Below are 23,359 nucleotides of genomic sequence, written 5' to 3' on the forward strand. Positions count from 1 at the left end.
TGGCCTTGATAGTGAATGACGAAATAAGAGTATGAACAAACGGCCACTGGGGGTTCTGCCGAAGATGGGCTGCTGAGGGCTATGTGCCAAAAAGAGTTCCCCTTCGTTGCCTTTTATTCTGAGACCAGACAATCTAAGAGTGAAGGGATGGGGACAAAATGTCTGCAGGATCTCACACCAGTAGCCTCAGCTGTCTTCATGGGCCCAGGCAGCTCTGGGGAGATCTCCCCTGAATGACCAGCAGTTGTGCTTCCCTGACTTTCCTGCCCTCCCCTGCACAGCTTGTACTCCTTGCTAGTCTCTTTTCTCTCTCATGGGGGACAAGTGGGTAATCTAGGAAGGCCTGAGCAGGGCACAGAGGAGCTCAGGACAGGTGTTCCTAGGAATCGAGGGGAAACAAGATCTTCCATGTCTTTGGATATTGGCTCAGGGGACAATCCTTGACCTGAGGGAATGGAGGTTGGAGGAGGCACAATCACAAGGGCCACACAATCAAACTGGCACTTTTTAGTCACACCAACCAATGTTGGTAAGAAGAAGCAGCACCCTGTCAGCAGACCACCTAAGGATTATCAGTCTCTTCCATCCACTGCTCTTACAACTGCCGCTCTAGAGCAGCATTTAGGAAGGAAGGAAGGAGCAAGAAGCCTCCCATGAGCAGGTTCTTAGGGCCAGGGGAGCTCTCCTGACCTAGCCACACCAGGCTCCCATGATTCTCCAGCATCATATCCCTGTACAGTTCCCCCTGAGAAGGGCCCTGGTGCCCCCACTCCTCTGGAGGGAAATTCACAGCCACATTCTTATCACCAGTGAGTCCTGGAGCAACAGACCTTTAATAAGGACACACAAAGACCGATTGCTATCAAAAGTGAGGTGACCAGGCACTGTACTAAGTGGCTCTTAAAACCATATCAGATAAAGGTGGCTCATATAGTTAATGTGCCTTGGGGATCCCAGAGTCCTTTCCTCATCACACCCATGAGGTGATCCTGGAAGCACTCATTAATCTAATTGGAGGGGGTTGGAGGCCAGCCTGTGGCTTTGCATTTCCAAATCCAAGCAACAGCCTATGAAGATTAGTTCACCCTACATGTTCCCTAGCCTCAGACCTTGGCACATCCTAAACATGTTTCCGGTATTACTGAATCCATTCTCTTTAAAGCTATAAAAATGGAAAGGTCTGCCATAGAGAATGGGAACAGTGCTCAAACTTTCTCCTCTTTAAACCAGTGAAATGGTTTAGCTTATGTGACTCATTCTGGTCTTTTACACCTATGTGACCATGTAAGATATTTCAGGATGGTACAAGTCAGTTTTTTGCTTTTTCCTGATTTTTTCTGACAATTCTGTCTGCTTTGTTTTTGTGACTTGTGTCTCTGAGAAAAGTATTTTTACATCTCCTTTTGCAAGATGCCCCATTGTTTCTAATATGTCATCTTTTTAGTGAATCATCCTTTTTGTAAGTGTAAATGGTTTTACAATTATGAAACCTAAAAATAAATAGATAATTATTCTTATTTCCTCTTATGAATCATTGTAGTGTTCTCCAGTTTGTGCAGAATTAAAATGAAAACAAGAGTCTCTCCTTTCAGGTCTAGCTCATCAGAAAGCATCTGTGAACAGACATACATACACATAGGTACATACATGCACAGGAATCGAATATTCACATTAACATAAGGCTGCTTGTGAATCTTTCTGCCTCCCCTTGCTCACCAAGGGAATGGGAACTGACTGGCATTATTTCCAAGTGGACTGGAGGAGACTGATACAGAAAGTATTCAATTTTTTATGTCTGTATTAACTATACAGAAGGCTATCATAAAAGTCAAGATTTTATGCTATTTTGTAACAATGTTTTATTAAGAATAACATTTACTTATAAAATAGAGACATACAAAAGAGAAAACTGAATTCAGTACTTGAGGTAAAAAAAATGCAAAATCCAAGGACATCCTTAAATAAACCTTATACTGCCTTAGAAAAAAGTTCCTAAGTAAGTCAGTTTATTTTTGGTGGGGGCAGAGAAGGGGGAAGGGCAAGTTCCTCTGTGAGCCAATTTCCTAATTAGTCTCTCTCTCTCTCTCTCTCCTCTCTCTCTCTCTCTCTCTCTCTCTCTCTCTCTGTCTCTCGGCTTCTGTCAGGTTTGGGGGGAAGGGGTTAAATTTCATTGTGAGAAGTGGTTTTGAACTCAGATATCAAATTTCAAGTTGTAAACTTTCATTTAACACTAAAACGTTTCAGAGAGAGACAGAGGCACTCAGAGACACAAACACAAACAGAGACAGAGATACAAAGAGACAGAGAGACAGAGAGACACAGAGGCAGGGACAGACAGAAGGATGGAGAAAAGCAGAGATATGGAGAGAGAGACAGAGAGAGAGAGAGAGAAGGAAAGAGGCAGGAAGACTTGGGTATATTTTTATAAAATTTCCCCAGCATTTCCACTTTAAATCCTACAAGGCAGATGCAGCCAGGTGACAAGGTAGATGGAGCCTTGGGCCTGGAGTCAGGGAGACCTGAATTGAAATCCAACCTCAGATACTCAGGGAGGTGTGGGACTTTAGGCAAATTATTGAACCTCGAACCTTGAGTTTCATCATCTGTGAAATGGTTGTGAAGCCAAGTTAAGTCACATTTGTAAAGCACTTAGCACAGAGCTTGGCACAGAGCTTGGCACAGAGCTTGGCACAGGGCTTGGCACAGAGTAGGCACCATATAAGTGCTAGTTACCGTTCTTATAGGTTTCCGGGGCAATGAATTAAGCTGTATTGGATTGTTTCACATTCTAAATCACCTCCAAAACAGATCCATCATTTCAGAAGGGGAGCAGGTAGGTGGTGCAGTGGATAGAGAACAAGACCTGGAGTCAGATAGACCTGAGTTCAGGTATGACCTCAGATACTGACTAGCTGTGTGACCCTTAACTCTATAGGTCTCAGTTTCTTCATCTGTAAAATGAGCTGGAGAAGGAAATGGCAAACCACTCCAGCGTCTCTGCCAGGAAAACCCCAAATGGGGTCACGGAGGGTCAAACAGGCCTGAAGTGACTGAACAATCTCAGAAGAATGGCCTTGTTGCATAGGTAGGTTCTTACTGTCAAGGCTGCTTGAGGATGGAGTCAGTCTTGTTCTTCATAGAGAAATGAAAAAATACAGAAGCATCAGGGGATATCATCGTGAGCGACTTGTTGTTTTCTTTTAGAAACACCGCATATGCCCTCCTGAAGTCTTACTTAATAGTTAACGTAAGTGGCTTGCCCAGGGTCACACAGCTAGTAAGTATCCAAGACCAGATTTGAACTCTGGGTCTCCCAACTCCAGCGCTAGTGCTCTATCCACTGCACTATCTAGCTTTTTTGGCCTGATCACCGCAGCAGGCAGGGAATCCCACTATGCGGTCGACCATTCCGTGAAACTCTGCCTCAATTCCAATAGTTAACTTAATTAACTTAAATATTTAATTTGACAAGTAATTTAATAGTTTGGAAAGTTTGCTTTCACTGGAAAAAAAGTTTTTTTTTCTTCAGTGTCTGAAACTTTTCTGAGTCTCTTTAGATTTTTTCTTCTCCTCAGTAAAAATATGATAAAAACTAATTCTGTTGTCATCCAAGGGAAGCTGAATAGGTTAAAGGAAACCACTAATATACTTAAGGAAGTCGGTCAATTGATATGGCCTCGTACAGCACTTGACACAAATTGTCAAGGGCTGAACCCCAGACCCAGAAACAGAAAGGTCTCACACGCCAAAAAGCATTCATAGCAACATTTTATGTGGTAGCAGAAACTGGCAACAAAATTGGTGCCCAAAGGACTGAGAAACAGTTAAACAAGTCAGGGGACATGAATGTAATGGGGATATTATTGTGGGAGAAGGAATAATGAACATGAAGAATTCAGAGGAACATGAAGTTAAGTAAGAACCAGGAAAACAATATCCACACTGGCTAAAACAGTGGAAGAAGAAGCCACCTTTTCTTCAGGACTTTAATGACTTTCAAGCATACAGTGGGAATTAAGAAACACGCTGGTCCTGGGGGCAGGCTGGTTCTGTTCCGAGGGTCTTAAGTGCAAAGATCACAAATAATAGCAAACACTTGGTACTTCAAGGTTTGCATCTTGCTTCATCCTCATAACATCCTTGCGAAGAACTATTATCTCCACTTCACAGATAAACAAACTGAGGCAGAGGTTGAGTAACTTGCCCGAGGCCACACAGCTAGTAAGTGTCTGAAGCTGCATTTGAACTCAGGTCCTCCTAACTCCAGGGCCAGTGCTTTTTCCCCTGTACCACCAGCTGCCTCAGAGCCTTCAACCCCCAACCCCTCCTTTTTTTAGAGGAGGAAACTGAAACCACCAGAGGGCAAGGACTTCCAGATAGTAAATGGCTACAGTGCCACTTGAACCTTTGTCCAAAGACTCCAATCCTAAAGCTCTTGCTCCTACCTTGAGGGGAACAGGGCTGGGCCAGGGAAGCTGTGTGCCTGGTTGGAGAAAATGTCTCTCTCCCTCCCAGCCATTCATAGTATCATCCAGTGACAAAAGTCAGCTCTCAGAGGGTGCCTGGACAGAAGTGCCAGCTGTATCCCTCTAAGAAGGAAAGGCATCCTGTGGAACAAAGGACTGCCCACCTCTTTCCTGCCAACCCTGCTATATTGCTCTGCTCTAAGGCGTCTCTGCAACCCAGAGCCTAAGCCAGGCCAAGGCATCCCTCACAAGGGCAAGACTCTAAGTGGCTCATTTCCGGTGCCACCGTCCATGGGGAAGAGGTGCTCACAGAGGGGACGTTGGTGCTCATGCACAGCAGAAGGCAGGCCTATTCCTTCTACATGTGGCACCCGGATGGGGAGCCAGTAGTCTATGTTAGACTCATCTGTAGTAGAGAATTCAGCTTTGAGTTGGGGGCATTTAAGGCCAGGCATCACAATGATCAGCCTACTCCAGAGCTGGGTGTGCAGGATCAAATGTTCAAAGAGGACAATGAATGTATTTTAAACCCTTGCCTCATCTTAGGCAGAATCCACACTTGATCCAGTTGTCTATGTTAGGGATAGAAGCCTGGACCTGACCCTGAGAGCCAGGGCCTTACCGGAGGTCACCTCCACTCCGATCCGATTAGCTCCTCATAGTTTGCTTCAACAAAGAGAACAAGTCACTTAACTTCAAGGGACTCTAGGAGACTCATTTTCCCAAAGTCATTCAATCTTGCTTTGGCCACTGTCTAATTCCCTTTTCCAGGTGGTCAAGCGAGAACTAGAAAGAGACTTCAAAGACTTCTTCCTTCTCTTAGTTAGATCATTACCCTAGAAGGGTCCAAGAGTGGAGAAAGAGTGCAGCTTCTAAATGGACAAATGAAACACCCTTTACCCATGTCCCAACTCTACTGTACAGGATGACAGTCAGCCAATGCACTTCAAAGAATGAAATGAGGACTCTGATAAGGGCAAAAAATGATTCACGAAGGGCACTGTTCCAATAAGACTGAGAAAGTTTCTCATTCAGATTAGTCCAAAAACTTCAGGCTAGGACAATGCTGAGAAAAATGCTTTCTTCATGTTTCTAAAAGGGGAGCAGGGCCATTTACTTTCACTGAGGCAAGTGCTGTGTGCTAAAGGCTAAGGAGACATATAAAAAAAAGAGGAAGTCCCAGCCTTCAAGTAGCTTCTATTTCCCCAAGTCACAATCATGAGAATGGTGGTTGCGGAGAAAATTTTGGTTTGAGAAGTCAAAGGAACGGTGAAAGGCTAGAGTCACAGGAGAGCTGATGGAGAAACTTGTTCCACTAGCAGAGATGTTGATATTGTTCTGTGGCTGGAAACAGGATGTGAAAGATGCCACAGAGCTGACAGATCCGGAGAAGTATAAGGTCATGCGACCCAAAGGAATTACAGATGGTGATAGCAATAAGGTTATTGGGAAATGGCATGGTACACCAAAAATAAAACGCATTTAGAAAACACTTTTTAAAATGAAGCTAAATATCCTTAAAAATAAAACCTAGTTGTTTTTTAATACAATGAATGTGATGTAGCTGCTATGCAAAGCATCAAGCCCCTTTGTCACCCTCCCACACCTGGTTTGAAATTATTCTGAAAGTCTTTTAGCTTTTGAAATACCATAAAAATACGAAATGTAATTCCCAAGGAAGGTGTAGTATAGGGAGAAGAGAAGAGGAGAGAGAGAGAGAGAGAGAGAGAGAGAGAGAGAGAGAGAGAGAGAGAGAGAGAGAGAGAGAGAGAGAGAGGAGAGGGGAGAGGGGAGAGGGGAGAGGGGAGAGGGGAGAGGGGAGAGGGGAGAGGGGAGAGGGGAGAGGGGAGAGAGGAGAGAGGAGAGAGGGAGAGAGGGAGAGGGAGAGAGAGCAGTCAAAAATGAGAAACAAATAATTTTTTATCCTGAAAAGAAAGCAGCCAGGAGAAAAGAGTCAAACAGGTCAAATTCTTTATCAAACAAAGGGAAAAAAAGAATGAGGACAGAAAGAACTATGGCATTTGGTAGTTCATAGGATGACAGATTTTGAGTTCGGGACCTCAAGGCAAAGAGAGTGGCTGGGTTGGAGCCAGAAAGAATCCAGTTTACGATGAGAGGGTAGATGGTAAGAAACCAGAAATGGATATGATCACTTTTTTCCCAACAAGTTTGGGGTAATAAAGCTAGAAGAAAAAAGGTTGGTGGATGTGGGTAGCAAGTGAGGTGCAGAGGTATTAAGACTATATTTGAAGGAGTTAATAGAGAGGAATAAAATGAAGAGGCATCAGAGAATGAATATTCTGCTGAATGAAAATGATGGAATAGAGTTCTAGAGTAGGTCATACTATATGAGATCAAAGGCACAGGCACAAGTTAAGCTTTAGCAATGAGGGATAATTCTGTTGTTCTTGGTAAGGAAGAGGAAAGTGCTGGTGATTATTTTGCAAATTTTGGAGAAGTAAAGTTTAGGGAACCCGCTGTTGTCAGATTGTCATCATGTTCTCAACGAACAGTCTAAGTTATCAGCTATAAACCTGGGGAAGGAATAACTTGGAAGCTTGAGGAAAGATGAAAAGGTCTGAATTATCCCATATGAGACATGAGACTGATTTAATTTACAAAAATTCTTTTTAGTTTAAATACTAAAATTGTCAAGAAAAGTATGCAATCTGAATCCTTCTGACATACATTTTCTTCAGAGTACTTTACATTATTCAGGTTTCTCTCCAATATGAATTCTCTGAAGTTGAGAAAGTTCACTGTTCTCGAAGAAAGTTATCCCATGATCATTACATTCATTGAGGTGTTTTTTTCCAGTACAAATTGTATGATGGTGACTCATCTTCTGGCAGGAGGCATTCCTGTACATAATACATTCAAAAGATTTATGTCAAGTATGAATTGTCTGATGTCCAGTAAGTTCTATGCTCCTGTGAAATGCCTTTCCATATCATTACATTCTTAAAGTTTCTGTCTAGTATGAGTTCTTTGATGTCGAGTGAGTCCTGCTTTCTGATGGAAGGCCTTCCCACACTCACTACATTCATAAAGTTTCTCTCCAGCACAAATGCTCTCATGTTGAGCGAGCTGGGTTCTCTGGTGGAAGACCTTCCTACAATCGTAAGGTTTCTCTCCAGTATGAGTTCTCTGATGTCGAGTAAGGTTCGTGTTCCACTGGAAGGTTTTTCCACATTCATTACATTCATAAGGTTTCTCCCCTGTGTGAATTCTCTGGTGTTCCAGAAGCACTGTACTCCATCGAAAAGTCTTTCCACATTCATTACATTCATAAGGTTTTTCTCCAGTATGAATTCTTTGATGTCGAGTAAGATTTGTGCTCCACTGAAAGGTCTTTCCACATTCATTACATTCATAAAGTTTTTCTCCAGTATGAGGCTTCTGATGTTCAGGAAGTGCTGACTTCTGGTGGAAAACTTTCCCACATTCATAAGGTTTCTCTCCAGTGTGAATTCTCTGATGACGAGTAAGGTTTGCGTTCCAATGGAAGCACTTCCCACATTCATTGCATTCATAAGGTTTCTCTCCAGTATGGGTTTTCCGATGTTCAGCACGCACCGTCCTCCATCGAAAAGACTTTCCACATTCATTACATTCATAAGGTTTCTCTCCTGTATGAGTTCTCTGATGTTCAGTAAGCACTGTCTTTTGTCGGAAGGCTTTTCCACATTCCTTACATATGTAAGGTTTCTCTCCAGTATGAATTCTTTGATGTCGACTAAGATGTGTGCTCCATCGGAAGGTCTTTCCACATTTATTACATTCATAAGGTTTCTCTCCAGTATGAGTTCTCTGATGTTCAGTAAGCACTGACCTCTTGTGGTAAGCCTTCCCACATTCATTACATACATAAGGTTTTTCACCAGAATGAATTGTCTGATGTCGAGTAAGATGTGACTTCCAACGGAAGGCCTTCCTACATATATTACATTCATAAGGTTTCTCTCCAGGATGAACTCTCCGATGTTGAATAAATTTACTATTTAGATAGAAGGCCTTTCCACTTTCAATACATTCATATGTTTTCTCTGCAGTATGAATTTTCTGGTGTTCCCTAAGTCCTAACTTCTGATGGAAGACCTTGCCACATTCATCACATACAAAAGATTTCTCCCCTGTAAGAATTTTCTGGTTTTGATTAAGATGTTTGTTCTGATAGAAGCCTTTCTCACCTTCACTGCACACAGAAGGTTTTTCTACAGCCTCTATTCTCTGATGGCCAATAAGGCTGGTGTTGTGGAAGAAGGCCTTTCCACAATCATTGAATATATGATCTTTCTCCTCTGTATTCTGCGTCTTCTTGGACTTGATCCCATATTCCCAGCTTAGTCCCATTCTAGAGAAACAGGGAACATCACTTATGCCACTTGTATCCTGGGATGACTCTTCCATAAAACTGCCCATCTCAGGGAGTGACTCCTTGGTTTCAGGGTTCCTCTTCCAATCTGAAAGAAAGACAACAAGTAAGTATTTCCTGGTACCCATGTATTATACTCAGTCCTTTGTTCTATCATACTCATAAAGAAAATTATTCAAATATCAAAACATATACCAAATAAGAATACTACTCTTGAAAATGAGGCTGATGCATGTGTTGCCAGAGCTAAATCAGTATTTGGGAAGTTCAGAAGGAAAGCGTGGGACAGAAGAGGTATTAAACCAAACTGAAGGTCTACAGAGCCTATATTGTGCTGACCTCATGTTGTATGCCTGTGAAACCTGTACAGTATACCAGTGCCATGCCAATACTGAATTGCTTCCATTTGAATTGTCTTAGGAAGATTCTGAAAACACTTGGCAGGATAAGATACCAGACACTGAGGTCCTTTCTTGAACTAAACTGCTAAGCATTCAAGCTCTACTGCAGAGAATGCAACTATGATGGGCTAGCTATGATGTTCAGATGCCAAATGTAAGCTTGTCTAAAAGCCTATTTTATGTAGAATTCACACCAGGCAAGCACTCACAAGATGGTTAGAAGTGATACAAGGATGCTCTCAAGTTCTCTCTTCTGGAACTGAATGTGTGACATGGGAGACACTGGTATAGGACCATCTAGTATGATGTGCCCACATCAGGGAAGGTGCTGTGGTCTGTGAGTAAAGTAGAATTGAAAAAAAACACAGGATACGCAAATTTAGAGAATCTACTCCAAATGTTCACATGGACTATTTGTGACAGATCTATGGTACAGTTTTCCAAACTCAAATTGGTCTGACCAACCACAGCTGGACACACAGTAACTTAACTCTAACACAGAGATGTCATTTTGGTCCTCTTCAAGAAAAAAGGACAACAACAACATTTGGATATTCATTTCTACTTTACTGAATAAATGCTTTCTCATTGATCCCATAAACTATCTTGTGAGGCTAGCAGGTCATTCAGTTATCACATTTTCCAGAATGTACTGTAACATAGAAAAAGTGGCAATATCCTGGCTTTTTCAAGAACAAGATATGTGTGAATAAACTAATTTCCTTTTTAACTTGGTTATGTCTGGTAGATCATGGGAATGTCATAAACAGAGTTTGCCTAGAATTTGGCAAATTCTGTAATGTCTGTAACTAGGATGGCAGTACTATCCAAATTAACTTTTAGATTAAAAGAACACAAAATTTATAATGAGAATGAAAGGTATATAATACAATGATGTTTCATACATCCAGAGAGAGAACTATTAAATCCGAATGCAGATTGAAGCATACCATTTGCTCTGTTTTTTAATTTTTTTTCTTTCTCCTGGTTCTTCCCACTCATTCTTTTTTTAAAAAATTATTTTATTTGTTTTCAGTTTTCTACAATCACTTCCATATATCTTAGATTTTTTTCTCCTCCTTCCCCTACCTTCCTCACTCCCTCCCCAAGATCTTATATAGGTTCTACACATACATTCCTATTAAATACATTTTCACCTTAGTCATGTTGCATAGAAGAATTAAAATGAGTGGGAGGAATCATAAAACAAAACACAAGAGAAAATGGTCTGCTTCATTCTGCTTTCAGACTCCATAGTTATTTCTCTGGATGTGGAAGGCATTTTGCCTCGAGTCCACTGCGAATGTTTTAGGTCCTTGCATTGCTATGAAGGACTAAGTCTACTAGCAAAATTCTCGCACACTGTGGTTGTTGCTGTGTACAAAGTTCTCCTGGTTCTGCTCCTTTCACTCAGCAGTAGTTCATATGAGTCCTTCCAGGCCTCTCTGAAGTCTTCCTGTTCATCATTTCTTATAGTACAACAGTATTCCATTACAATCATATACCACAACTTGTTTTCATTCCCCAATGGATGGGCATATCCCCTTGACTTTCAATTCGTGGCCACCACAAAGAGAGCTACTTTAAATATTTTTGTACAGGTGGGACCCTTTCCCATTTTTATGATCTCTTTGGGATACAGTCCTAGAAGCAATATTGCTAGGTCAAAGGGTATGTTCCAAATTGCTCTCCAGAATGGCTGGATCAGCTCACAGTTCCACCAACAATGAATTAGTGTTCCAACTCTCCCACATCTTCTCCAGCATTTATCATCTTCCTGTTTTGTCATATTAGCCAATCTTACAAGTGTAATGTGGTACCTCAGAGTTGTTTTGATTTGCATCTCTCTAATCAAGTGATTTTGAGCATTTTTTCATATAACTATAGAAAGCTTTAATTTCTTCCTCTGAAAATTGCCTGTTCATATCCTTTGACCATTTATCAATTGGGGAATGGCTTGTATCCTTGTACATTTGACCCAATTCTCTCCATATTTTAGAAATGAGGCCTTTATCACAGACACTAGTTCCAAAAATTCTTTCCCAATTTTCTACTTCCCTCCTAATCTTGGCTGCACTGGGCTTGTTTGTGGAAAAACTTTTCAATTTAATGTAACCAAAATCATCCATTATGGACTTCATAATGTTCTCTATCTCGTTTGGGTCAAAAATTTCTTCATTCTCCATAAATCTGACAAATACACTATTCCTTGCTCCCCTAATTTGTTTATAGCATTAGTCTTTACACCTAGATCATGTATCCATTTTAATTTTATTCTTGCGTATGGTGTCAGGCATTAGTCTATGCCCAGTTTCCACCACATTTGTTATCCAGTTTTCCCAGCAGTTTTTGTCAAACAGTGAGTACTTATCTCATACGCTGGGGTCCTTGGGTTTATCAAACAGTAGATTGCTATATTCATAGACTACTGTGTCTTCAGTACCTAATTCCACTGGTCTACCCCTCTATTTCTGAGCCAGCACCAAGTGGTTTTGATGACTGCTGATTTATAATACAATTTGAGATCTGGTAGCGCTAAGCCACCTTCCCTGGCATTTCTTTTCATTAGTTCCCTTGATATGCTGGACCTTTTGTTTTTCCAGATGAATTCTGATATTATTTTTTCTAACTCTAGAAAATAAGTATCTGGTAGTTTGATTGGTATGGCACTTGGTAAGTAAATTAATTTAGGTAGAATTGTCATTATTCATATAACAAAATTGTCATTTTATTATATAAGCTCAGCCTACCCACAAGCAACTGATGTTTTTCCACTTACTTAGATGTGAGAAGTGCAAAACGTGCTTTGTAATTATATATTCCCTGGGTTTGTTTTGGCAGGTAGACTCCCAGATATTTTATAGTGTCTACCATAGCTTTAAATGGAATTTCTCTTTCTATCTCTTGCTGTTGTCTCCCATTCATTCTAATTCTTCTTTATAATATGAACGTGAAAATTTATTTAATAAGAATGTATATGTACAGCCTTTATAAGATTGCAAGCCATCTGGGTAGGGGAAAGGGGAGGGTGGTGGAGAAAATTTAAAACTCAAAAGCTTATGGAAATGAATATTGAAAACTAAAATTAAATAAATTAATTTTTAAAAAAGAATAATGTTTGATAACTTCAGATCACAAGGGAATAATTATTCAATAATATTACTTGAAAAATTAGACAGCATGCATGGGGATAAACTCAACACATCACATCTCGCACTATATGTAACATGAAAAGTTCCCAGGTGATAAAAAATCAAAATATAAATAAGAAAAAACACAAACTAGGAAAGCTAGAATAAAATTATATGTGCGTTGTCATTGTAAAGGAGCAAAATTGTTAACGTTCCTAAAAACAAAATAAAAAGAGGCAAAATAGATGCACTTGATTCTATAAAATTAAAGGGTTGTTGCACAAGAAATAAACGAATTGGAATACAAAGGAAAGGAAAAAAATCTAAAGACAAATCTTTACAATAATTACTTCTGTACAAAATCTGATATTCAAAATCCATTAGGACTTGTTACAATTTTAAAAATTTATCTGCCAAATGAGATATGGTCCAAAGTATACGCATTTCTCAGAAAACACAGCTGATAACCAGTAACTACACAACTGTTCAAATTCTCCGGTTACAGAGAAATATGAATGAAAGCAACAGAGGCAAGACTTCTCTGTCCCCCATTCAGTTAGCAAAATAAGTTTTTTAGAAAATAAAGAATAAAATTAAATGTTGATGGAGCTTCACTGAGCAGAACTGTTGTGACACACCTGCTGGAGCTGGGGCTATGAACAGGCATCTTCTTTTGGGGAAGTGTCACAGCAGAAGACAAGAGTGACAAAACTCTTCAGACTCCATGATTCCATTTCCCAAGACGTGATGTTGAGGATGTTACTGAAAGGAAAAGATCTTTCTTCGTAAAAATATTTGTAGAGCAGAGTAGTGGTAACATCCAGATCACAGAGGGGCTAGAACTAGGGTCTGGGTCTGGCCATCTCATCTGAGAGTATGAGAGGGAAAGGCACTCTTGCCCTGGCAAGAGTCCCAATCTAGAAACTAAGGCCAGAGGTAGGAGTAAACGGAGAAAACTACTTCTAATACAGTGAAGAAGTACTATGAGTTAGAGGCACCTAGGTGGTACCACAGTGCACTGAGCACCGGGCCTGGAGGCAGAAAGACTCATCTTCCTGAATTCAAATCAAGTCTCAGACACCTACTAGCTGTGTGATCTTGGACAAGTCACTCAACTCTGCTTGCCTTAGTTCCTCTTCTATAAAATGAGGCGGAGAAAGCAACAGTAAATTACTCCATTATCTGCCAAGAAAACCCCAGATGAGGTCGCAAAGAGTGAGACATAAATGAAATCACTGAACAGCAAACTACGAGAAGCCCATGACTTGTCAACGCAGAGAAGAGAAACTCCACTGTAAGTGCAAGCAGACTCAGAAAAAGAATGTCTGAGCCATAAGGATTCCAGGAGGGGCTGGGAGAGATGGAACAAGATAAAAGAGGGAAATGAAGACTACCAGAGGAAAAAATGAGGAGAAAGAACAAAAGGAAATACGAACCAAATGTTTGTTACACTCCTGGAAAAATCTAACACAACAAACAGCACGCAATGATTCCATGAAGCAAGAAGAAGTTTTAGAACAAAGTAAAAAGCCCACATCAGGTACTTAAAATAATTAACCTGCAAAACAGGCTGAGGACAGAACATTTAAGAATCCTTAGACTTCTTTAAAAAAATCATAACCAAACCAAAAACCTAGAAGTCAAATTTTAAGAAATAATAAAAGAAAACTGCCGGAAACAATTAGAAGCAGAGGGCAAAATGAAAATAAAAGAAGCTACCAGTCACGTCTTCAGAGAAGGCCCAAACTGAAATATTCAACAGTGCTGTAGGCAAAATGCAGAGCTACCAAGTCAATGAAAAATACCGCCAACATTCAAAAAGAAAGAGTCCAAGTAGCAAGGGACTCACACACACTATGCTGGAATTACGAGAGATCAAAAGGTAAAAGAATAAGGTTATAACCAAGAATGATATTCTGTGTAACTACAATCCTACAGGGAAATAAAAAGGCATATTGTAGATTCTTTCTGTCTATGGGTTGAACTAGAAAGATGGCTGCTGAAATCCCTTCCAACTCTCACCCTGTTATTCTGTGACCTTTACTATAATTGAGAACTTTTGAGCATTCCTCATGAAAAGACCAGCCCTGGGCAGAATCCTTAAAAGCAAACACAAGAGACAAGAGACACCCAGAATGGATAAACCTACCTATTTTTTCAGAACTATTATCTTGTCAATGATTTTTTTTCTAATTAAAATTTTTTCCAAAAAAAAATTGACCTTTCCCTCCCACTTCCTTACCATTCTCCCTTCCCCACGCTGAGAAAAACAAAATCCTTGTTACAAGTATGTAAAGTAAAGCAAAATTAATTCCCCCAATGACCATGAAAAAAAATTGGTCTCAACCTGCACTCTGAGTCCAATATTTCTCCATCCGGCAATGGAGAGCATGAGTTCTATAGAATTGTGGCTGGTGACTGGGGAGATCAGAGTTCTAAAGTCTTTCAGAGTTGTGTGTTTAGAATAATGTATAAATTCTTCTGGTTCTGCTCATACAGCTGATTTTTTGAACCCATGTTAAAGATTTTAGGAAGACTGGTCTCCATGATAACAGAAAACAGCATAGCTTAGGGGGCTGGGACACACAAAGGGACGGGACAGAATCATATCTTCATGTGGGGATTTGTTTTGCTTGGATATAAATTATTTTTTACAAGGGTTTTCTTTTTCCTTTATTAAAAGTGAGGAATGTGGTAAGGAGAGAAAATAAATGTTTATTAAATTAGAAATTAAATTTTAAAAAGAGTAATAAATAACTACAGGGGCCCAAAAAGCATGAAAAATTATGGGGGGTGGGGGTGGTCAGGGGGTCATATACTAGATGAAGAAAGTCATACCCACAGAAATTCTAGGTCAACATTAAGCTGTGACTTCTTTCAGAATATCAAGGTCAGTCATAACTAGCTGATGTAGATGCCAATATAAAATCGGCCAGCTGTAAAAGCTCTGTACCCTCCCAGAATTGCTAGGGACTAGATTCAGAACTCAGCACTCCTAGTGCTGTCTCTGGAGAACCCAACCAAGACACCTCTCTGTGAGATCTGAATTAACACTGGAACCTTTGAGATTATGAACAAAGAGGACCCAGCCCATGAGGATTTCTTCAGACAGCTGATGGTAAGGTTTAATCAGATAGTGCAATTCAGGATTTTCCTAATAACTCAAGTTCAAAAGATGCCCTGTGGGTTCATTTAATAAAGTTTAATCACTAGATTTGGTTTGAAAAATGAGGACCATGATAACCACTGGCCAGGAGAAAGAAGACGGGGGAGTGGGGGAGACAAGATCACATGGGTGATCTGCTCCTGCCTGGGGAGCAAGGAGACATGGAGTAGTAAGAAGGAGAAGGTGGAATCAAGTCCACCCTCCTCTCCAGGATCCTCTCATGTGTCCTTATTCCAAACTGCAGCGCATGAATCTTTCCACACCAGAGCACAAACGTCAGCCACAGGTGAGCTGATGAACTGGCTGGGCTTTAATAAATGACATCTAAACCTGCTGCTCTGAGAAGTCTGCCCTGCTAGCTGCAGCGAGGTTCTGCTCCACCAGGGCTGAGCAATAACTGAAAGCTAACTGCCTTCTCTTCTAAGGGTGAGCCTCCCTCCCAAGTTCCACTGAGGCGGAGACTAAAGCAGAAGCCAGGCAAAGCCCACATCCCCGGCAACATGTGGTCATCCAGAGCTCCTCACTCCTCAGATGAAGAGGACAGACTGTCCCTAAGGTTCCAGTTAACAGCAAGGGCATGTAATGGAGACAAACAACCTGTTCACTTCTGGATACCTGGGGGATGGGAGGACCACACCCATGCACTGAGAGGTTGCACAACCTGTCTGGAGTCTGTCCCCCATACTTCCCTTGTGCCACCATGCCTGCAGCTCTCCACGGCTGATCTCTCTGGGGACCTCACAGCCTACTGGGCCATGCATGAGGCTCTCAGCTGTGTAGAAATCCCAGACCTCACAGGCCCCTAGTTTATCACATCTACAGGAGCTGAGCAAGGCAGCCACAGCATTCTTGAAGACTCCATGGTTCCATACCAAAGGAGGACTGCACCCTAGCAGGCAGAACAAGTCAGATCTACTCAGTCTGTCCAGAGACAGACAGTGAGGGGTCAAGGGTTGAGCTACCAGGGTCATTGGCTGGCATTCCTCACGGAGCTCTGACTGCAGTGGCCAGACCCCACACAGCTTCTATGAAGTTACTGAATCATTTCCCATAGACCTGCTCCTGCTCACTCATAACGAGAAAAGTAATAAGCCTTCTGAAAAGGTCACACAACTGAAACATGATGAAAATAATTCTCATTATCTAACCTATGTCATCTTTCATGATGAGAGTGGGCAAAAATTCCTGTCCCTTCCTCATCATGTGTTAGGTTCTGCAGACTCATTCCAAAAGCTGGAGGTGAGGTGAACTCCTGTCTGATCCCCAACATTCAGCAGCACATCTTCTCTAAATGAAGTCAGGTGGTAAACATTACCCCTGCAATGCACAAACCCAATTCACAAATAGCAAAGGGGGAACGTTACTACAAGGCGGCCTTACAGCCTCCTGATCTCCAATGAAGAGACAGCTCAGGAACGGAACGCTGCTTGCAGGTTTCCAGGAGGCGTGAGCTCCTCTAGGAGGGAGGAGTTTCCTTGTCTTCACACATCTTCTCCAAGCCCAAACAAGTATGGATGTCTGCGTGGGGTCAAAGGGCAGGCATCTGGCAACAAGGCCCCTTGAAGGCCCCCAATAAACATCTGTTGTTCATTTGCTCTCTGTGTGGACTGGCCCGGGCCATCATGCTGATGGGGTCTCTCCTGAGTGAACAGGTTCACCTGATGCACACTTTCCTACACTCATGATTGTCTTTGATGCAACCCAGCCTGAACACAGGTTAAGATGGTGAGCTCCTTGAGGACAGGGGCTGTTTGCCCTTCTCTGTGTCCCCAGCGATTCCCACAGTGCCTGGCATACAGCAGGCTCTTCACAAATGCCTGCTGACTGACTAGCCTAATATCCGGGTGGGAAACTATGGTTGGTTAGTTCTAGCCTAAAGATGATAAACCGCAAGTTTATCCACAGTGGGTGGGGCTGCTGTTGAGGGATGACCAACTTGCTCTACTTGGAGACCAACAAATGCCAGGAACTACCCTGACAGAAGCTACGCTTACCTTTGATCAGGAGGAGACGGGTACCATACTTACAGTAATCTTACAATGAAATGCCCCTGTTCCAGTGAAATTTTAGTGTGCAAATTTGGGAGACTACAAGTGGCCACCATAAAAAACAATGAACTCTTCACATGTAAAGTCTGATAATAAATCACGCTCAATGCAATTTCTTCTCCTTAGGAAAGGAACCTTCTTGGTCCTGATGAAGAGACTGGAACATGCTCAATCCCCTTTCTTGCACAGGTGAGAGATGACAGAGGTGAAACAAGGAAATACTGTCAAGCCATCCTGGAGACAACTCGCTCAACTGTTTTGTCTTTTGCTTTTTTTTCTGTGTCATAAGGAATGACTCTGAGTTGGAGAGAAGGGAAGGATGTTCTGGGCAGTGAATGTGACATAAGCACAAAAGATCAATACAACTGAAAACTACCAAATGAAGAGTGATGATAATGACCACCTTCCTAATGATCCTGGCTCATCCCATCACTTAGCCTTGATTCGCCAAGCTGGAAGGCCTCCACCAGGAGACCCTCCAACCAAGAAATGAGGGCTCAAAGCACTCACAGCACACAGTATTAGCTGGTGAAAACAGGTCACCCAAGACAAGGTGATGCAGCAGAGGATTTGGGGAGGCTAACTAAGGTCACTCAAGAGAAAAGAGGGAGAGAAAGAGTCATGCCTGACCAGAGGCCCCTCTCTCTCTAACACTGGGTGTGGAGGAAGGCCAAGAAAGAGACTGATTGCAGGGAAGAGGCCATATAAAGGACCTATGGTCAGACAGACTGGCTTCTCTGTGCAGGCCAAGCAAGCTGGGAAGGGAGAAGAACATGCATTTATTAAGCATCTACTATGTGCCCGGCACTGGGCGAAGTACTTCATACATTTCATGTCATTTAAGACCCCTGCCCCAAGGGATGGACCAGCTCAGACATTGCTTGGAATGACTCCGTGCTGGGTAATTGTTTGTTCACCTGGATGGCTGGTCCTGGGGATGTCTCCCTCTGGCTTCCAAGGTGCTTCCCCATGCTCCAGCTGACAGATCACATGTGGTTTGGAAAATTCAAGTCCTGTTCAAGAGAAAAGAAAGATTCTCTGGTTCAGAATTCAACCTTTGCCCTTCCTCTTTTGGGGAAAGAATGGACGTGCAGTGATAAAGTGCACAGGTTGTCCCAAAGACTCTTGACAAACGTTCTGTGCTCTGCTTTACTCCTGGCAAAGGTTGTAAATCTGGTCACAAAACAGGTTTGGATTCCAAAAGAAATGGTGTTCACTTCAGCCTGACCCTGCTAAAAGGATGAGAGCCCGTCATGTCTCCAGGCATCTCTACGAGGCACATCGTGGGGGGCACTTGACCAGCAGGACCTGGGGCGCCACACTGAGACTGCCAGCTCCCAGTTCTACGACTTTCATCTGGTCGTGAGGACTCTGACACCGGACCATGAAAAGATTGTGTGCCAAATGATGATGATGTAAAACTCCAGGCATTTATTGGATAACAGCATTTACTACAGAAAGAAGGAAGGAAAAGCCCTGCCAACGTGCAGACTCTGATGCCTGGGGCCCATCCTTACCCAGGCAGACCAGGTTCCTGTAGTTCTCCAGCATCACCTCCCGGTACAATTTCTTTTGAGAGGGGTGCAGGCACCCCCACTCCTCCCAGGTGAAGTCCACAGTCACGTCCTTGAATGTCACCAATTCCTGAAATAATAAATGTAACTGTGGGGACCCAGGACCATCATAAAAACCTGAAAGGAAAGGTGTAGGTGCCCAGGAGTGGTGGGGAGTCCTAGACAAGCATTTACTGATCACCTACTATGTGCCAGTGTGACCTAGGCTCTGAATTCTGTACCTCATCATACTGATGTTACAACTTCCCAGTTACCAAGAACTAGGATGAGCAAAGCTCCCCCTCCCTTCCTTTTCAATGTAAATCTGCATTGATCTGATTCACAAGACTCCAGGCCAGCCCTTACCAGCCTTGGGGGCTACCTCTCAGCCCAGCCCAGGAGCCGCTGTGGCTCCCACCTCTCCTGGTACCAACACCAGCCACAAGCATTCATTCTAACCAGAGCCTACAGAACAGCCAAGCCTCATGAATAACCAAACATTTCTTTCTCTTTCTCCCTCATCACAAAGTCTTCCAACACTATTGGCCATGCCTGAACTCCCTCCCTCAATGTCAGTCTCTGCAGGTCCCAGTCACAATCCCCACTTTGGCCAGGAGCCTCTTCAATCCTCATCAGGGCTGAGTCTTCTCTCAAAGAATGCTTCTGGTTGTCCTGACTTGCTCTCGCCTGCACCTGTATCTTTGCAAGGGGAGAGACCCCATGAGACTGGAAGCTCCTTTGGGGTGTGAACTGCCTTGCTTTTGCCTCTTTCTGTCCTGGTGTTTGACACATAGTAGGCACTTGGCACACAGTAGGCCCTTAATAAGTGTTTGCTGGTGAACACAGCCTGATCCAAACCTCCGTGGAGCAGCACCCCAACTCACTGACTTCAGATAACAGGAAGTGTGTGACTAACATGAAGCAGCGTTTCAGTGTCTCCTCTGGTCCTGAGTGGAAGCAGGGGAGGAAAAGGGAAATTAGAAGCGTCTTGTCTATTCTGGCTCCAACCTTTCCTCTCTCGGTGATCCAAGGCATTCCTTCCCTCTGAGGTCCAGCTTCTGATTCTCCACATGGGCATCATGTAACTTGTACTCGCCCATTTTTGTGATCTGTACTGCAAATCTTAGGTGTAATAGAAATGTTGCTATTAGTATCACGCTTCTTGTGCAACCACTACAGTGTCATTCAGTTAGCACTGAGCAAACCCCAGACCTGGGCCCTCTGACAAACATGGCTGAGAAGATGGGGACACTGTGTAAGGGGGAATCGTCCCCCATTGTGCAGGAAGACAGAGTTGCCAGAGAGTCAAACTCTCCCTCAGTAGCCCCCAGGTTCAGACACTGGCTCTGCAGCTTCCCATCCAGACCCCGTGAACAGGCTGCTTTTACCTCTCAGAGCCTATTTTCTGTGAAAAACAGGGGGCTTAGACAAAAGGATCCCGAGGCCCTCATTTCAGAATCGAGGAGCTCTCACTCACCTTGGGGGCCCCGGCTGCCAGGAGTATGGGGGCCATTGTCTCTTCCTCAGTGTTTCCACTTCTCAGGCAAGGCTGGGCATCCACAAGCAGAGCTGGGGAAGAAACAGGAACTATGAGAGGGGTGGGCTCTGCCTCCCACACTCACCTTCCAGGGCCAAGTCAGAGCTTCCGGACTCTTCTCCAACATTTAATCCATCCATTATCAAATGTCTACACCAGACAAGGTCCAGCACCAGATACTGGGGATAAAAGGACATCAATAAGTGAGTCCTGGGCCTTGGAAGATTTCTATTAAAGGTAAACAGTCCAGATGCACGAGTCAATACAAGGCAGCTCACAGGGTAAAAGCAGGACAGTGTGTGGTCAGAGGGTTACGGGGCACCACAGTGCACACAGAGGGCTGGACCTGGAATCAAGAAGACCTGAGTTCAAATGTGACCTCAGATACTTACTAGCTGTGTGACCCTGGGAAAGTCACTTCACCCTGTTTGCCTTAGTTTCCTCATCTGTAAAATGAGCTAGAAAAGGAAATGGCCAACCACTATAGTAACTTTGCCAAGAAAACCCCAAACGTTGTCATGGAGAATCAGACACAAGTGAAAACAACTACACAACAATGGGTCAGGAAAGCCATCTGACTCAGTGGAGTCAACGTCTGGGACAAGGATTCTGAAAGGCAGAGGTGGGCAGGGAGCCCGCGCACAGGAGAAAAGATGCAAATGCAAGAGGCAGGAGATGGAGTGTCAAGTGAAGGTCACAGGCTGGCCAGAATTGGGGACTCCTGAGAAGTCGGTCCTGGAAGGAGGTCACCAGCAGACTGTGTGGGGCCTCGAAGGCCATGCCGAGGAATGTGTCCCCAGGGAGCCAGTGCAGGTTCTCAGGCAGGAGAGCCTGGGATCCATGAGCCCACCTGCTCAGTGGACACTGTTGATGCCAGTCTGTTGTGGAGTCCAGCAAGAGGGGAGGAGGGCATCAACCAGAGGGAAGGAAAGGGCGGGAGAAGCTGCGAGGGCTAGGAGTGCCTCACTCTGGCAGACCCCGATGGGCGGCAGGGCGGGGATGTCCACGAGCTCCTCAGATCATATTTGTAAAAAACAGAGGATCACATAGGAAATAAATTATACACATGAATATGAAAGAGCCCAGTTCAGAGACCCTGCACAGGGCAGGAAAGAACCCTTGGGGGAGGGGTTTGATCCTCAGTGCAACCCTGGAAGGTAGGTTCAGTTATTATTCCCATTTCACAAACTCAGAAACGGAGGCAAGAAGGGATGCAGTGGCTTGCCAGGATCACGAAGCCAGTATCAAACTGGCAGTGTAGCGGACAGAGCGTCGGGCACAGAGCTGGGAAAACCTGAGTTCAAATCCACCCACAGACACTTACTGGTTGTGTGACGCTGGGCGGGTCATTTCGCCTCTGCCTCAGTTTGCTTCACTATAAAATGAGCATGACAACAGCACCTGCTTCCCAGGGCGGTTGTCAGCATAAATGAGGTAATATTTGCAAAGCGCTTAGCCCGGCGCCTGGCACGCAGGAGGCGCTGATACACGTTAACTGTAACAGTCATTGTTACTTAATAATAACAATGTAACACACATTATATAATAATGATACAAAGGTAACTTTTGTTACTAGGGCTTCCTGACCCCAGCTCCAGCCCCAAGTCCAAATCACGTGACTGGGTCCTCCCCACGTGACCCTCCCCCCTAGGCGCCCATTCCACGGAGGCGTTAACTGAAGCTTGCCCAGTCAAGGGGCATCCTCGAGGATGGGGCAGAACTCGAACGCAGAGCGCTGAGGGGAGGCCAGGGTCCCCGGACCTACCTCGCTCCCGCCCCGGGGTCGCCCACGGTCCGGCCCCGAGCGCCCCAGGCCATGGCGGCCAAGAGCAGCGGCCACAGAACAACAGGGAAAGGACCGACCTCCGGTGTGGCGAGCACTTCCGGTATAGGAAGCTATGGAACAACAAAAGGTCCGTTTCTTCTTCGGCCGCAAGGACTTCTGGGGGTAGTAGTTCGGAGGCCAAGGGTACCTTGTGCGCATGCTCCGAAGAGGCTCCGTAGTGCTGTCCATGGACTTCATTCTACTTCACCTCCTGCTGGTGCCCTCGGGCGTTCCCAGCAGGTTGTCCCGGACCCCGCCCCCGGCCTGAAATGCACTCCCTCCTCCCTTCCCCCTCTAGGCTGGGCTCAAGGGCTGCCTCCTCCAGGAAACCTCTCCGTGTTCCCCTCTTTGGGTGCCCCCTTAACTTGTGTCTTCATGATCAGTGAAGGATCTTGACATCCTGGAAAGAACAGGGCTATGGAGCCCCCAGACACCTGGAGGGGAATCCTCCCTATGAGATATACATACTTAAATTACTTATAATTACTTATTATATCTCATATATATATTACTTATAGCACTTAAATTATATTATATATAGTTATATATTTCAGTGAAGATTCTCTGATCAGCTCCCCAAATGCAGTGATCATCTCAGTGGAGATGACCCCACCATGGTTCTACCTCTTCTCTTTCCAGTCCCAGGGAGCTTCTCCAGCTTCCTGCTAGACAGACATCTCCTCTGGATGACCCACAGCCTCAAGAGAAACCATTCCCTTCCTTCTGGAGACCCATTACATTTCCTAACCTTTCTGCTTCTGTCTGGGGGATGGGAGGGGATGATTTACTCAAGTCACCCTACCCCACTTAAAGATAATCTGATACCTTAAAAGCATACCTCAATTAATCATAAGCCT

At 43.8% G+C, this 23,359-nt stretch overlaps 1 protein-coding gene across 5 annotated transcripts; it reads right to left on the reverse strand.

The window, feature by feature from the left end:
- Window positions 1-7,075: 7,075 nt before the first annotated feature.
- On the reverse strand, window positions 7,076-22,572 carry LOC140498939 (uncharacterized). Of its 5 annotated transcripts, none has more exons than XM_072599740.1 (6): window positions 22,443-22,556; window positions 20,618-20,709; window positions 20,149-20,262; window positions 19,105-19,231; window positions 18,505-18,600; window positions 7,076-8,929 (listed from the first exon to the last, which is right to left on the reverse strand). In XM_072599740.1, the coding sequence occupies exons 3-6, from the start codon at window positions 20,173-20,175 to the stop codon at window positions 7,428-7,430; spliced, it is 1,752 nt and encodes a 583-aa protein (XP_072455841.1). In that variant the 5' UTR covers window positions 20,176-20,262; window positions 20,618-20,709; window positions 22,443-22,556; the 3' UTR covers window positions 7,076-7,427. The 5 variants fall into 5 exon arrangements, with proteins under 5 accessions (XP_072455841.1, XP_072455840.1, XP_072455844.1 ...); XM_072599739.1 differs by having other exon boundaries at window positions 20,057-20,262; window positions 22,443-22,548; XM_072599743.1 differs by lacking the exon at window positions 20,149-20,262 and having other exon boundaries at window positions 22,443-22,572.
- Window positions 22,573-23,359: the final 787 nt, after the last annotated feature.

This window comes from Notamacropus eugenii, chromosome 4 (genome assembly GCF_028372415.1).
Source record: "Notamacropus eugenii isolate mMacEug1 chromosome 4, mMacEug1.pri_v2, whole genome shotgun sequence".
Classification (NCBI taxonomy): domain Eukaryota; kingdom Metazoa; phylum Chordata; class Mammalia; order Diprotodontia; family Macropodidae; genus Notamacropus; species Notamacropus eugenii.

Bases quoted from the DNA above. Each gene is read 5' to 3' on its own strand.
- LOC140498939 (XM_072599739.1), bottom strand. From the start codon at position 20,221: ATGATGCCCATGTGGAGAATCAGAAGCTGGACCTCAGAGGGAAGGAAT. The intron at 19,232-20,056 runs GTTAGTCACACA...TTATTATTTCAG, and splicing joins ACACTGAAACGCTGCTTCAT to GAATTGGTGACATTCAAGGA. The intron at 18,601-19,104 runs GTAAGGATGGGC...TCTCTTGAACAG, and splicing joins CAGGAACCTGGTCTGCCTGG to GACTTGAATTTTCCAAACCA.